Raw genomic sequence first — 13,888 nt, 5'->3', positions numbered from 1 at the left:
TTGAACTTGAGGACTCTCAGATTTATGGCTGGTTGGTCAGTACAGGTGATAACCTGGTGGGACTCATGATTGATGCCTGAAGTGGGTGGGGGGTGGTGAGACAGCCTTGTGGAAACGAGCCCTTAACCTGTGGGGTCTGAGCTAACTCTGGGTAGTTATTGTCAGAACTGATTAATTCATAGGACGGTCAGTGGGTGTCCATCAAGAACTGGAGAATTGGCTTGTTGTGGAAAGCCCACACATGTGGTGCCAGAAGTGCTCTGTGGGTAGATTAGTAGAAATATTAGTTTTCTCTCACAGAGTGATTTTTTTCTTTCTAACATGTAAATAAAATCTTTCCATTAGTTTGTTAAGTGTCTTTCAATGGATTTCCATTTCACTTAGAATAAAAATGACATTTCTTATTATAACCTACTGCATTGTTCAGGATCAAACTCTTTCACCTCATCTCCAAGGATGTCATTGGCAAATATTACCGAAGATACATGAAGGAAATAATACAACCTACATATACTTTTTTCTGAAAATAGAGGTTGAAGGAATACTTTCCAGCTACTTTTGAGACCAGAATTTCTTTGATAACAGAAGTAGTCAAATGCAATACAAGAAAAGAAACTGCTGAGTCAGCAACCATGATGCAGATGGGTTCAAAAATCCTCAGCAAGTTGTTTCCAAGTCAGATACAGCAAAATATTAAGAGTAATACATCACAACCCAACGTGGTTTATTCTAGGAGTGCAAAGATGGCTTAACATTTGAAATCCACCTCATTAACATAATTAAACAGAAGAATCATATAATTTCTACAGTAAATATGGGAAAAGTGGACTTGATAAAATTCAGTTGTCAGTCATTATTAAAACTGTTAGCAAACCAGAAATAAAAGAGCATTTTCAAACGTGATAAAAGGCAACTCCACAGAACTTATAGCTACCATCATGAACAATAGCAAAAAACTAACAACTTCTCTCTATATATAAGAAACATGTTCACTCACCATTCTAGTAGAATAGTTTTTAGCAAGGACAAAAAGTCAAGAAAAAGGAATACAAAGCATATCAAAGAAGAATAAATAAAACTCTCATTATCTACAGTCAATAAGGTCATGTATAGAGAAAATCCTAAGATCTAAAAAAAAAAAATCCTCTAGCATTTATAAATAAATTTGTCAAGTTCATAGGAAAAAATCTCTCTATAAAAATCATATTTATATTATCTAGCTGAAGAAATTAGAAAATTAAACATAAAAAGCAATGGTATATATCAGAGCATTAAGGATGAATGTAACAAAATAGAGCAAAATCTTACAGTGAAAATTACAAACTACTGCTGAAATATGAAAAGTCCTAATGATACATTGAGATGGGCTATGTTCAAGGATTAGAAGATTTCATATTTTCACAGTGTCATTTTTCTCCTAATTGATTTCTAGAGTCAATGAAATATCTATCAAAATCATATAGGCATTTTTTTTGGTAAAAATTGACAAAGTTACACTAAATTTTTTAGAGATATGCTAATGTTCTAGAATATACAAAGCAGTCTTGTAAAGAACCAAGTTGGGGAACTTACTCCACTTTATTTCTAGATTTTAAAGCTCTAGTGATTTTCTCTTAAAATAACATCCCACAAATTCTTCCTTTCCTGAACATGTGTGCCCCTTCTGCCTGCTCTGGAGTTCATTTCCCTCCCCTGAAATCTAGGCTGCCCCTGTTTCGTGACTTGCTTTGACCAATGCGGTGCTTATAAGCTTCCATATTTGCTCTCTTAGAAGCCTGAGCCATATTTCACTGAGTCTGATTAATCTGATAGAGATAAAAGTTGCATGAAGAGATGCTCTACTGGATGTGAGACTTCAAAGAGAGAGAGAGGACCATGCAGCCTCCAGCAATCTTCTGTGTATGCTAAGTTGCTTCAGTCGTTTCTGACTCTTTGAGACCCCATGGACTGTAGCCCTCCCAGCTCCTCTGTCCATAGGATTCTCTGGGCAAGAATATTGGAGTGGGTTGCCATGACCTCCTCCAGGGGATCTTCCCTACCCAGGGACTGAACCCATGTCTCTTACGTCTGCTGTGTTGGCAGGAGAGTTCTTAACCACTGGCGCCAGCTTGGAAGCCCAGCTAGCTTAGTCATCTCAGATAATGCTCCAGACATGTGAGTGATGCCTTCTTACATCCTTCAGACTTAACTGATCTATATTAACCAACACCACATGTTGGAGAAATGAGCACATCTTCATCAAGTCCTGCCTGAATTGCTGATTTACGAACAAGTGATTGGTTGTTCTTGCTGATGCCACAAAATTTGGGGGTCAGTTCATATACCAGGGTAGAAATCTGACTGAGCAAATGAATGACACTCCTTTTTCTCAAAGCAGGCTAGTAACATCATCATATCATGCCTTATGCTGAAATATTCTCTGTAAGTCTCTTCTACATATTTTCCAGGGAACAGGCGGTTTCTGTAGATACACTTCAGAAATTAGAAGATAAGGACATTTTTGTGCAGCATGAAATTAACTGAAAGATCTTTTGGATTAAATTTCTGATTATAAAAGTTAAGGTTTACTGAATTTATGGTATAAAAAAGAGGAGTACATTCCTCATCATTACACAAAATTAATGTTTATCTTTTTTACATTTTCTTTAGTCTCAGTGCATTGATGCATTTTATGAAAAAATGCATTTTTTGCAATTGGGATCATATTTTACATAAAGTTTATTGTTAGCCTATAGTTATCAGGAAATAATTGCTTACAGGGTGCATCTCTTCTTACAAGTACCCTAAGACATAAAATAGACCCTTATTCTCACATTTAGCAAAGATCTGTTATCAGAAACAAACTTTAGATACTTAGGAGGATTTTTAATAAATACACTTTACTATTAAGGTCATCTGCATGTACTGAGATCATTACATAAATTTATCAATGTCACATGAAGTTCATTGTACAGAATATTGTTTTCTCATAATGTGATATTTTATATGAGAATCCCACTGATAAACTTTTTTCTAATTTTAGCACAAAACTTTACATTTCTCCTAGATGAACCATTGTTTATATATTTTAAACAGGCCTGAACTATGGAACCACTAAACTTTTTTTTTTTTCAAAGTATAGACTAAGACATGAGGCTCCCCCACCAAAAGTATATCTGCATTTTTGAAATGTATTCTCTGACCTTAGTTTTGAATTCATTTCCTTACCTTCCATTTAATTTTCTATCAGGGAGGATTTATGAATCTTTATAAACTGTGATACTTTTTGTAAAATTAATTTACCTGTCTTATTTTTCCATTTATCATTATATAATTAGCATTTTCTAAACATTTCAATAACTAAGCAACATTTTATTATAGTAATCACACTACAGCTAGAGATAATAGATTGGTGTTCATTTTTCGGTATTATAGAAACTGTAAGAAACAACTCTGCACTTCAATTTTTTCACAAATTTGTGTTTTTTCTAGGATTAGGCTTTCATTAAGGGGTCTTGAAATATATTACCAAATTTCTTTAGAAAGATTACAATGATCTCTATTCTAATCATGAGGGTGCATACCTCAGCACACCTTGCAATCACTGAGTAGTATTATTGTTCAGGATTTTGTTAATGTGACCAGTAAAAGGATATCAAATGAGTTACCATGATTTATTATTATTATTATTAACAAAAACCCATACTCTCAATGATGCTTCCCTTACCTTGTATCAAGTATTCAAGAGTCTTTTGGTCTATTTGCTCTATAGACCTGTGTCTATCCATGTGATAATTCTATACTTTCAAAGAGAAAGTATACTACACGATTACCTCTAATAGTGAGAAAAGTCACAATATAAATGTTCAATATTACTGAAGTAGTTATATGTGACATAGCTGCAGAGTGAAACGATTATTAAAAATTAGGTTTACAGAGTTTGCCAATGATCAGATGTTAAATTAGAATATGTTGGCATAAGGGCATTTCTCAACTATTGATATGAAAAGAAAAACTTGTTTCTATTGAATTAAAAAAAATGAAGAGGTAATTAACAAAATATTTTCAGTGTTCAACTCAATTAGTGGAGTTATGGGTGTTTTATGCATTCTTCGCTATAACTTTCATTGTTTTCTAAATTGTACCAAGCTATATACTTTTCCTTGCTTCCTTGCAAATCTATTCTAGATTAGGGTGGGGCTATATATTTAAGACACAATGCTTTTAATTACATTGTCAATATCCCAAGCTGTTGATCAACACTTTAAATATTCTTTATCTGAAAGAATTCAAAGAAACATCAAACAAGAGAAGACTGCTATTTTAAAAATTCACTTTTCCAATGTGAAAGTTTAATATTTGATTTGAGAGCAAAGGAAAAGAATAAATAATAATGTTTTAAGGGGGGAAAGCATAGCAGAGAAAGACACCTAATACCACATTTTTGATTCTGTAACTTAATAAACACAATCCATCTTTGTGAGGCCATATAATTCATCTTCTAAACTGTGAGAATATCAATTCAAGTTACACCATTTCAGCTCACAGCAATCTTTCAGGTTAGTTAGTGTCTCAGTGAAGGATGATTAGTAAAATCTTGAAGTCTACCTGTCAAATGACGGCTTCTCTCCACAGTCAAAAGCATCCTGAAGTTCCTTCACGAGGTTAGCCTGGCCTGGCAGTCGGAAGAGACCCTCTTCCTTCAGCCCCCTTTGTCGGATGAAGTCCACACACTGCTCCACCAACATTGGAGCCAGGCGGTTCCCATATCTCTTCTCATAGCGAACAGTATCTTCCAATTTCTGTCCAAAAATGCCTGGAGAAATTAAGGATCACAATGAATTCGAGAAATTCATCTGTTCCTAATACATAAGTTTAAGCAGCCCCTGGGAGACAGTGAAGGACTGGGAGACCTGGCTCTCTGCAGTCTATAGGGTGGCAAAGAGCTGGACATGACTCAGCGGCTGAACAACTGCTACTACTTCTTTGTTCTAACTGCTGGACCACAAGAGAATTCCCCTCTCTTCACTTTTGTTTTCTTTTTCTTTTTTTAAATAAAAGGGCACCTTTTGTTTTCAATCAAGTGATGATGCCATGATTATAATCAAGGTGATAAACCATGAAAAGAGACACACAGAATTTTCACCCATATAAAATATTTCAGACAGTGTCTGCTCTTTAAAATCTTAAACTATTAATTTACTGGAAAGAAAAAAAAAATTGAATTATGAAGCTCTGTGTTCCAAAAGTGAGGAGACAGGGTCATGGTGGTTTTTCCTAACAGGAATGAATATCTGATTACATATTGTCTAGAATTAGCAGCACATGGGGGTGATAAAAATCAAACCCATTTTGACCAGTTTTATTCATTATTTTTAAATACTTACCAATGATGCATTTCTTTGTGCATGCATTTGGGGCTGAATATCCCCACTCTTAATCCTTGGTACCCCACTGATTAAGAAACAATGCCTCTAAAATATACTAATATGAGTTGGAACTTGGAAAAATAACCAACCAATGAGAACAGAGGAAGAAAAGGAGCCAAAGCAAATATGATTCCAATGTTCCCAGATGGGATGAATATTACTGAAAGGTTTTAATGGCCTAATGAGTTTCATAAAAGGGGAAGAAAAATGAGTTGTGCATGTTGAAACTATGTAAGACTCCGGAATGTTTGGGGAATTATTTCAAAACCGTTAAGTTCAGGATTTGACAATACGAACATATGCTTTACTTCTCTATCGGTAAAATAATTTATGTATGGATTTGGTAAAGTAAAACCATCACATTCCATGCAATAAACACTTGCTACCAAAGAGAATATTCTTAGCCTAGGCAGGAAGAAAAACACAACGAATGAAACTATTCTCCACCTGGTCTCAAGTTTAGCACTAACAGATTCCTTTTAAGAAAAAGGGTTGAATGATGTGATATTAATATTTAAGTGCATATAAAACAATTGGAAATTAGCTGAGTTTGTAGACTTTACAACAAGAAGTTTCTCGATAATGGTATGTTAAACTTGGAATCCCTGATCTCTGGGTTTTCTGTTACTTGAAGCAGTGTCCGATACTTTATGAAGTGGTGATAATGATTTGAAACTCTTTTAGTATTTTAATAACAAAGCTTAAAAATTGATTATGAATGAAGAACACTGACTCTTTCTCTATGGAGCTCTTTCATGCTTTCTTGCTTGGAATGTTTGGATTCTATCCCAAATTAAGGAGATAGACTTTCAGAGGCACTTATAAATTAAATTAAAAAAAAATAATGTTAACATTAGGGAATAAATCTTCTCTATCTGATTTTTCACTTTTTTTTTTTTGGACTGACACATTATTAACACATAAGGTATCTCCCTAAATCCAGCAGAAAATCTATTAAAGATGTTCCAGTTCAACCTCAATGTGTGCTACAAATGAGAACCAAACTTCCAAGATTTAGTTTTACACAGTAATGAAAAACAGTCAAGAATGCTTTTCTGATCAGGGTTCCTTTATTCCCCCAAAACTCAGGGAGGTGATAAAGGATACAGTAAGTTTTGCTTTAGATGGGTATTCTGGTTTTCTTTTTCTCCCCCTGTTACACATAGGCTTGCCTGTATGATAAGAATTTTCTTAAGTAGGGCAACAAACTAAAAGCCAAGAGCCCCCAACATTCATTCATGCATTAAGTACCTAACATGCACTAAGTTGTTGACATGTATTCTCTTATTTCCATAATAAATATACATGGTAGCTATATCATACTTGATGAAACTGAGAGAGATTAAATACATAAGGTTAGTTACACAGCCGGAGAAGACAATGGCACCCCACTCCAGTACTCTTGCCTGGAAAATCCCATGGATGAAGGAGTCTGGTAGGATGCAGTCCATGGGCTCACGAAGAGTTGGACACGACTGAGCGACTTCACTTTCACTTTTCACTTTCATGCATTGGAGAAGGAAATGGCAACCCACTCCAGTGCTCTTGCCTGGAGAATCCCAGGGATGCGGAGCCTGGTGGGCTGCCGTCTATGGGGTCGCCCAGAGTCGGACACAACTGAAGCGACTTAGCAGCAGCAGCAGCAGTTACACAGCACCAAGTCGCAGAATGGAAATCCTTATCTAGACTTAGCCTTACAAATCTTTGCTTGTCTCTGAATACTTGTCCTCTTCCTCTTTATTTAACTCAATTATCATGTGTTCTCATTTTCTAGTAATTTAAAATATTAATAAATTCTAAAAGTGAAGAAAACAGCGTATCTTTTCTGTGCTCTGAAATATGGTAATAGCTAGGCTGTATTTATGTATGCCAGGCATGGGTACAAGCAGTTTATCTACACTTCTGTTACTTAAAACTCACAGCATTCTAGGAGGTAGGCACCACCATTTACTAAGGAGGAGGCTAAGCACAGAACAATTAAGTAACTTGCTGAATGTCACAAGGTAAAATGTGGAACCAGGATTTGATCAAGGCTGTTGAATTTCAGAGGGACTGTGTGGGCATAATGGATAAAAATTGAGTCACAGAGGAAGAGCCAACTCATCAGGAAAAGACCCTGATGCTTGAAAAGATTGAGGGTAGGAGGAGAAGGAGGGCAGAGGATGAGATGGTTGGATGGCATCACCGAATCAATGGACATGAATTTGAACAAACTTTGGGAGACGGTGAAGAACAGGGAAGGCTGGAGTGTTGTAGTTCATGGGGTCACAAAGAGTTGGACACAACTTAGTGACTGATCAACAATAGAGGAAGTAACCTGCCTTTTACTAGTTTTCTGGCCTCAATACCTGTCATCATATTAAGGGTGGGGGAGGAGATTTCTGTTGAGAAAATGAAAATCTGGGGGAAAGGTGGAAGAAAGGAGAAGGAAAAATTCAGCATCCTGGCCAACAAAATGATTTCCTTAATATAAAGAGCTATACCTATTCAGCAACAGAATATGTAAAAGAGTTTTAGAATGTAGACAATATGTACACATGCTTAGAATAAAAACAGTAATTTTCTGCTGTTTATCTGGTCTTGCAAAGCTTTAGGTAATGATTAGTTGTATACCCCCCAGTCTGTAGCATTAGAAATAGAATGTTCCAAAGGTCTCTGACTTACAAAGGTAGATGGTGAATCAACTTCTGTATAAGAATTTTTTGTTTTTGGTGTGAAAGCCAGGGAAAAATTGTGTGCTTAGTCACTCACTCATGTACGACTCTTTGCGAGTCATGGACTGAAGCCTGCCAGGCCATTTGTCCATGGAGATTCTCCAGGCCAGAATACTGGAGTAGGTTGCCATGCCCTTCTCCAGGGGATCTGCCCAACCAAGGGATGGAACTCAAGTCTCCCTCGTTGCAGGTGGATTCTTTACCATCTGAACCACCAAGGAAGCACAGGGGAAAACTGGAGTTGCAGAAATAGAGAATGGAGCTAAGGGCACAGGTAGAGAGGGAAAGGGAAGGAGCAATGAATGGACAGATTGGGACGGACATATATACACAACCATATCTAAAATAGACAGCTAGTGGGACCCGCGGAGAAGGCGATGGCACCCCACTCCAGTACTCTTGCCTGGAAAATCCCGTGGATGGAGGAAACTGGTGGGCTGCAGTCCAGGGGGTCACTAAGAGTCGGACACGACTGAGCGACTTCACTTTCACTTTCCACTTTCATGCACTGGAGAAGGAAATGGCAACCCACTCCAGTGTTCTTGCCTGGAGAATCCCAGGGATGGTGGAGCCTGGTGGGCTGCCATCTATGGGGTCGCACAGAGTCAGACACAACTAAAGTGACTTAGCAGCAGCAGCAGCAGCACTGGGAACCCGCTGTATAGAAAAGGGGGCTCAGCTCTGTACTCTGCAGAGACTTAGAGAGGTGAGATTGGGGGTAGGGTGGGAGGGAAGCTCAAGAGGGAGGGGATAAATGTATACATATGGCTGATTCACTTCATTTACAGCAGAAAATAACACAGCATTGTAAAGCAATTATACTCCAATAAAAGAAGCTGCTTTAGCTAGAACTTGAACATTTAAACTTCAAATTTTAAAATTAACAACAAAAAAGCACAAATGTCGTGAGCTATCCCCATCTACTAGCATGAAGAAGAGGACACACTGATTAGTAGATTATTAACAAGAATATTCCCTGTAGTGTGAGTCTTGCAAGCAGTTCCAGAATGTAAATTCTCAGAGAGATTTCACATTCCCTAACAAAAGCATCCTTGGAATTTCTGGGTGACAACAGCACGTTATGCGTATTTCCCCCTGAAGTACATTGATAGTGTCATAAAGCATCATTCAGGACATGACTTTCCACTAGACTGAGAAAGTAAATCACACAGGTGATTTTATTATATCTTTGGGAGGCTGTTTCAGCTGGAGGGAGACACAGAGAGGAAAAAAAATATGAAGAAAATCTAAATAGCTTCAGGATTTGTGAGGTTCTTCCTTTACATGTAAATTATATACTCCATAGCTAGAGGCAGCCTGCGGCATTACTGAATGTGATCAGAAAAGTATATTCAAATTCTACTTATTGCATAAATAAGTAAATAAAATACAAAGCCAAACATCTCTGGACTCCTCATGCTTTGTAATTATTCAGTCTGTTCCTTGATTCTGAACTAAGTATAACACTGGCTCCATTTCATCACTTCCTGCCTTCTTGCTGATCTGTTACAATATGGCGTCTGACACCGTCATTTCACTAAAAGAGCTTTCAGAATAATTACCAATAACTACCTAGTTGCAAAATCATTGACAGATATATTTTTTGCAGTACTTTATGGTTCACTCCCTTTAAAACCATCAATCTCACTCTTCTTACTGATACTTCTCACATCTTATGTAATTCTTGCCTTCCAGAACATTCTTTTCAGTCTCCTTCTTGACTATGCAATCTACTACACCCTTCTTATAAGTTTGCTGGTCCTCTGGATTCTGTCCACAGCTTAGTTTTCACCTCATTTTACACAATTTCTTTGTTGGATTACACTCAATCTCACAGTGTAACAATTGTTCCCAGATTTGTATCTCAATACGGGCCCCTCTTGCACTGGATTTCCAAGTGTCTATTAGACCCCTAAACATGAGTATCTCAAAACATTGGCAAACTCAAAATTTTTAAAACTGTGTGAATTCTTTTTCTTCAAAACCTGTCATACTTCCTATAATCCTGATTTTGGTTCTCAGAACCAGTGATCCCCCCAAACATTTGAAGGGCCATCTGAGAATGGACCTAGATTGCACCTTCCTTCACAACCCTCATTTAATGGCCACATCAGTCCCTTCCAAACTCATTGCCATTAGATGCTGAATACTTCTTAACTGACTTTTATAGAGCCAAGTTCCCAAGTCAGGCAAGTGTTGCCATAGTGACAGTCATAGTATTTAAATCAGATCATGCCACTGTTTTTGTTTAATTTCTTCCAATGGTACCCACTGGCTAGCCAAGCTCCTTTTCATGAAATGTGTGTGTGCTCAGTCGTGTCCAACTCCGTGCAAACCCATGGGCTGTGGCTCAACGGGATCCTCTGTTAATGGGATTTCTCAGGCAAGAATACTGGAACAGGTTGCCATTTCATCTTCCAGGGGATCTTTCTGACCCAGGGATGGAACCTGCATCTCCTGCATTGGCAGGTGGATTCTTTACCACTGAGCCACCTGGAAGCCCTTTCATGAAATATAGTCTCTGTAATCCAGTCTCTGCCGCTTCATCAACAATCCAATCAATAGGCGTTTAGGTAGCACCCTTTCCATGCTGGGTGCTGGGCCATATTCACCCTCATTACTGCTGCTCCCTCAAAAACAACCTACTCAGTAACTATATTGAATTATTTATTGTTTCCTATGTGTGTTATGACTTATTATATCTTTGGGTGTCTTGGTACAACATAAGTCTTATTGTCAAGAGTCAGCCTAGGAAAACTTATCCTGAAAAAGTCAACTCATATAATCTCCTATGTTAAATCCTTATAAACATTCCCTCATACCCATCCCAGTCACAAACTTGTTATGTTTCTTTCTTTGATTTCTTAACATATCACTTTCTAATTATTTATTTAGATCCTTATCCACATTGGACTAGTTCCCTACCAGTCAAAAAAGGATTGTTTAAAAATAAAAAAGGATTATACTTTCACAATTATTATAAGAAGACAATAGTCTACATTTATTACTATTAAAAATGATGCTTATACAGTTTATACTACTATTTATTTTATAAACTGAAAGGGAATGTGAGTAAATTTCTTAAGGTTCTGCAGACACAAGGACTGAACTGGGATTTGTGACAGATATGAAGGACTCCAAGGCTCATAGTTCATTCTATCATCGTGTCCTGGTATGAATGTTTGTGTCCCTTTCAAATTTCTATGTTGAAAATCTAATTCCTATGGGAATGACTTTTGGAGGCAGGGCCTTTGAGAGATGATTAGGTCATGAGTATCACTTCCCCTTGGTGGCTCAGATGGTAAAGAATCTGCCTGCAGTGCAGGAGACCCAGGTTCAATCCCTGGATCGGGAAGATCCCCTGGAGAAGGGAATGACAACCCACTCCAGTATTCTTGCCTGGAGAATTCCAAGGACAGAGGAGCCTGGTGAGCTACAGTCCATGGGGTCACAAAGAGTCAGACATGACTGAGTTACTAACCCTTTCACCTTTCACCCTAGGTCATGAGTAAAAAGTTCTCATGAGTGGGATCAGCATTGGGTTGGCCAAAAAGTTAGCTTGAGTTTTGACATAAGATGTTATGAAAGACTTGAATGAACTACTTGGCCAACCCAAACACCTTTATAAAAAGGACCCCAGAGAGCTTTTTCTTTCTACTCCTTGAGAATGTAACAAGTAGACAGTCTGCAATCCAGAAGAGGGCTCTCATTGGAACCCAGTCATGCTGGCTTTATCTCAGTCTTTGAACCTTCAGAACCATAAGAAATAAATTTCTGTTGTTTAGAAGCCACCCAGGCTGTGGCATTTTGTTATAGCAGCTTGAATGGACTTAGGCACATTCTCTTGTTCCCTGGAACTCAATACCAAAGTGGATAAGGATTGAGTGTTCCATTAAACATCTGTGGAATTAATGTAGGCATTAAAACAAAATATTCACTCCCTCAATTAAAGGAAATAAATGAATAACTCCAAGGTAAAATGAAACTTATCAAGACTTCACAGGTTGTGGTACTGATTTCTACAAAAACTTGAAACAAAAAAAGTCTTTGTTGATGGAAAAGGTACAAGTTAGCGAATTTCTTGGTCATTACATAAATGTTCTACTATCAACTATTTTTTAGAGTTCCCTGACCCTCCCATTCCATAGATTACCACCAAGTCATATACAGAATTTGCTTTTACTTATATTTGTGCTTATTGCAACCCTGCTAGCAGAATAAGACTTGGCGTGACCAGGATTGTAGTAATTTTCAATTAAAAATGAACATATGCCCATGGTAAATGGACAAATCAAAATAAAAGAAATAGTACAGAACTAAGAAGCAAAGTCAGCCAAAGCTTACTTTGGTCTCTCACCAGCAGTTTCCAAGTAGCCAACAAACCTTACATGAAAAGAAACCTTTGAATTCAAGAAGCTCAGAATCTATATAACCACCAATGAATTTGGTAAAAGCTTGACTCTCCTTGTCAGAATGGGGAAGAAGGGAGAAAAATAAAGTTTTGAAATAATTAAGAAAGTGTAATAATGTGAAAATAGTGACCTGGTAGCATTGGTCTTAGACCAGCAGAATAATTAGCAGAATAATTAAACTCATCATTTACATCCAGGTACCAAGCCACAGAATTTACATGCATTTTCTTATTTGACACTCACAGACATTCTCAAGGGCATCTCCCTTCTATAAACAGACTCAGAGATGCAAGGTTACCTAAAGTCATACATACAGAAAGCAGTAGATCTGGGATATAAACACAGGCCTATATGATTGTAAAAGTCTTCCTCTTCTACTGGATTATATTAATTCAATTCAGACATACATTTTTTCCCCCCACAGGAACACTGACTACTCTCTTAGGATCATGTAGTAGAAAATATCTTTCCATAACTTCCAAAGATCAAATCTGGTTTCACGTGGTTCATATGAATCATTGCCTTTCCAGATGAACCCATAGTGAGTCTACTTATTCATAAGCTCCTCAGAATTCACACGTAATTTGTTATAGTCCTTTTTACAGATTAAACAATTACTTTTATTTATGCTTCCTTATCCTCAAGGAGGGTGTGAGCTCATAGATTCCAGGCAGCCTGTTTTGTTTGCTTTCTCACCCCCAGAATCACTTGGTAGGTGATTCCGTAAAACTGTGATGTGTGAATTGATGAGCTATTAATACTTACAGCACCATTTAAAATTATATGGATTTAAATAGCAGCATTCTGTTGGACAAATCAATTTCCAAAATGTGATTATAACTTCCAAAATATACAACTAACTTAAAAAATTATTGGTTGTATTCATTATTACTATAAAGATCTTCTATTCTGTTATTGCCTGTGAACTAGTAGGTTATAATACTGTACATCACCATAAATAAATAAATCTTAAATTGTGGATTGAAAAGACCTATCGCTGTTTTTAACTTTCAGAAGAAATAAACAAATACATATATAATATATATGTCAACACACACATACACATATACATATGTACACACACACATATATATATATGTCTTATCACAAATGTGTTTAACAGCACTTGAAGATAGATATGAAGATAAAGTGGCCTGATGGCAGCATGCAAAACATATATGGGAGGACTTCTCTGGTGGTACAGTAGATAAGAATCCACCTACCAATGCTGGAGATATGAGTTTGATCCCTGGTCCGGGAAGATTCCACATGCTACTGAGCAACGAAGCCCGTGTGCCCCAACTATTGAGCCTATGCTCTAGAGCCAGGAAGCTGCTACTACTAAGCCCACGTG

The 13,888-nt window shown here is 37.2% G+C and overlaps 1 protein-coding gene across 2 annotated transcripts in view; it reads right to left on the bottom strand.

Moving 5' to 3' along the window:
• Positions 1-13,888, bottom strand: part of ARHGAP24 (Rho GTPase activating protein 24) — a 468,485-nt gene that overhangs the window by 40,894 nt on the left and 413,703 nt on the right. For both annotated transcript variants that reach the window (XM_068975093.1, XM_068975094.1), the window contains one exon: positions 4,588-4,795. In XM_068975093.1, coding sequence (XP_068831194.1) covers positions 4,588-4,795 — 208 coding nt within the window. The remainder of the gene's footprint in view (positions 1-4,587; positions 4,796-13,888) is intronic.

Source organism: Capricornis sumatraensis, chromosome 7, assembly GCF_032405125.1.
Source record: "Capricornis sumatraensis isolate serow.1 chromosome 7, serow.2, whole genome shotgun sequence".
NCBI lineage: Eukaryota > Metazoa > Chordata > Mammalia > Artiodactyla > Bovidae > Capricornis > Capricornis sumatraensis.
Note: the sequence above shows the minus strand (reverse complement) of the source record. Positions and strands in the feature narration are given on the sequence as shown.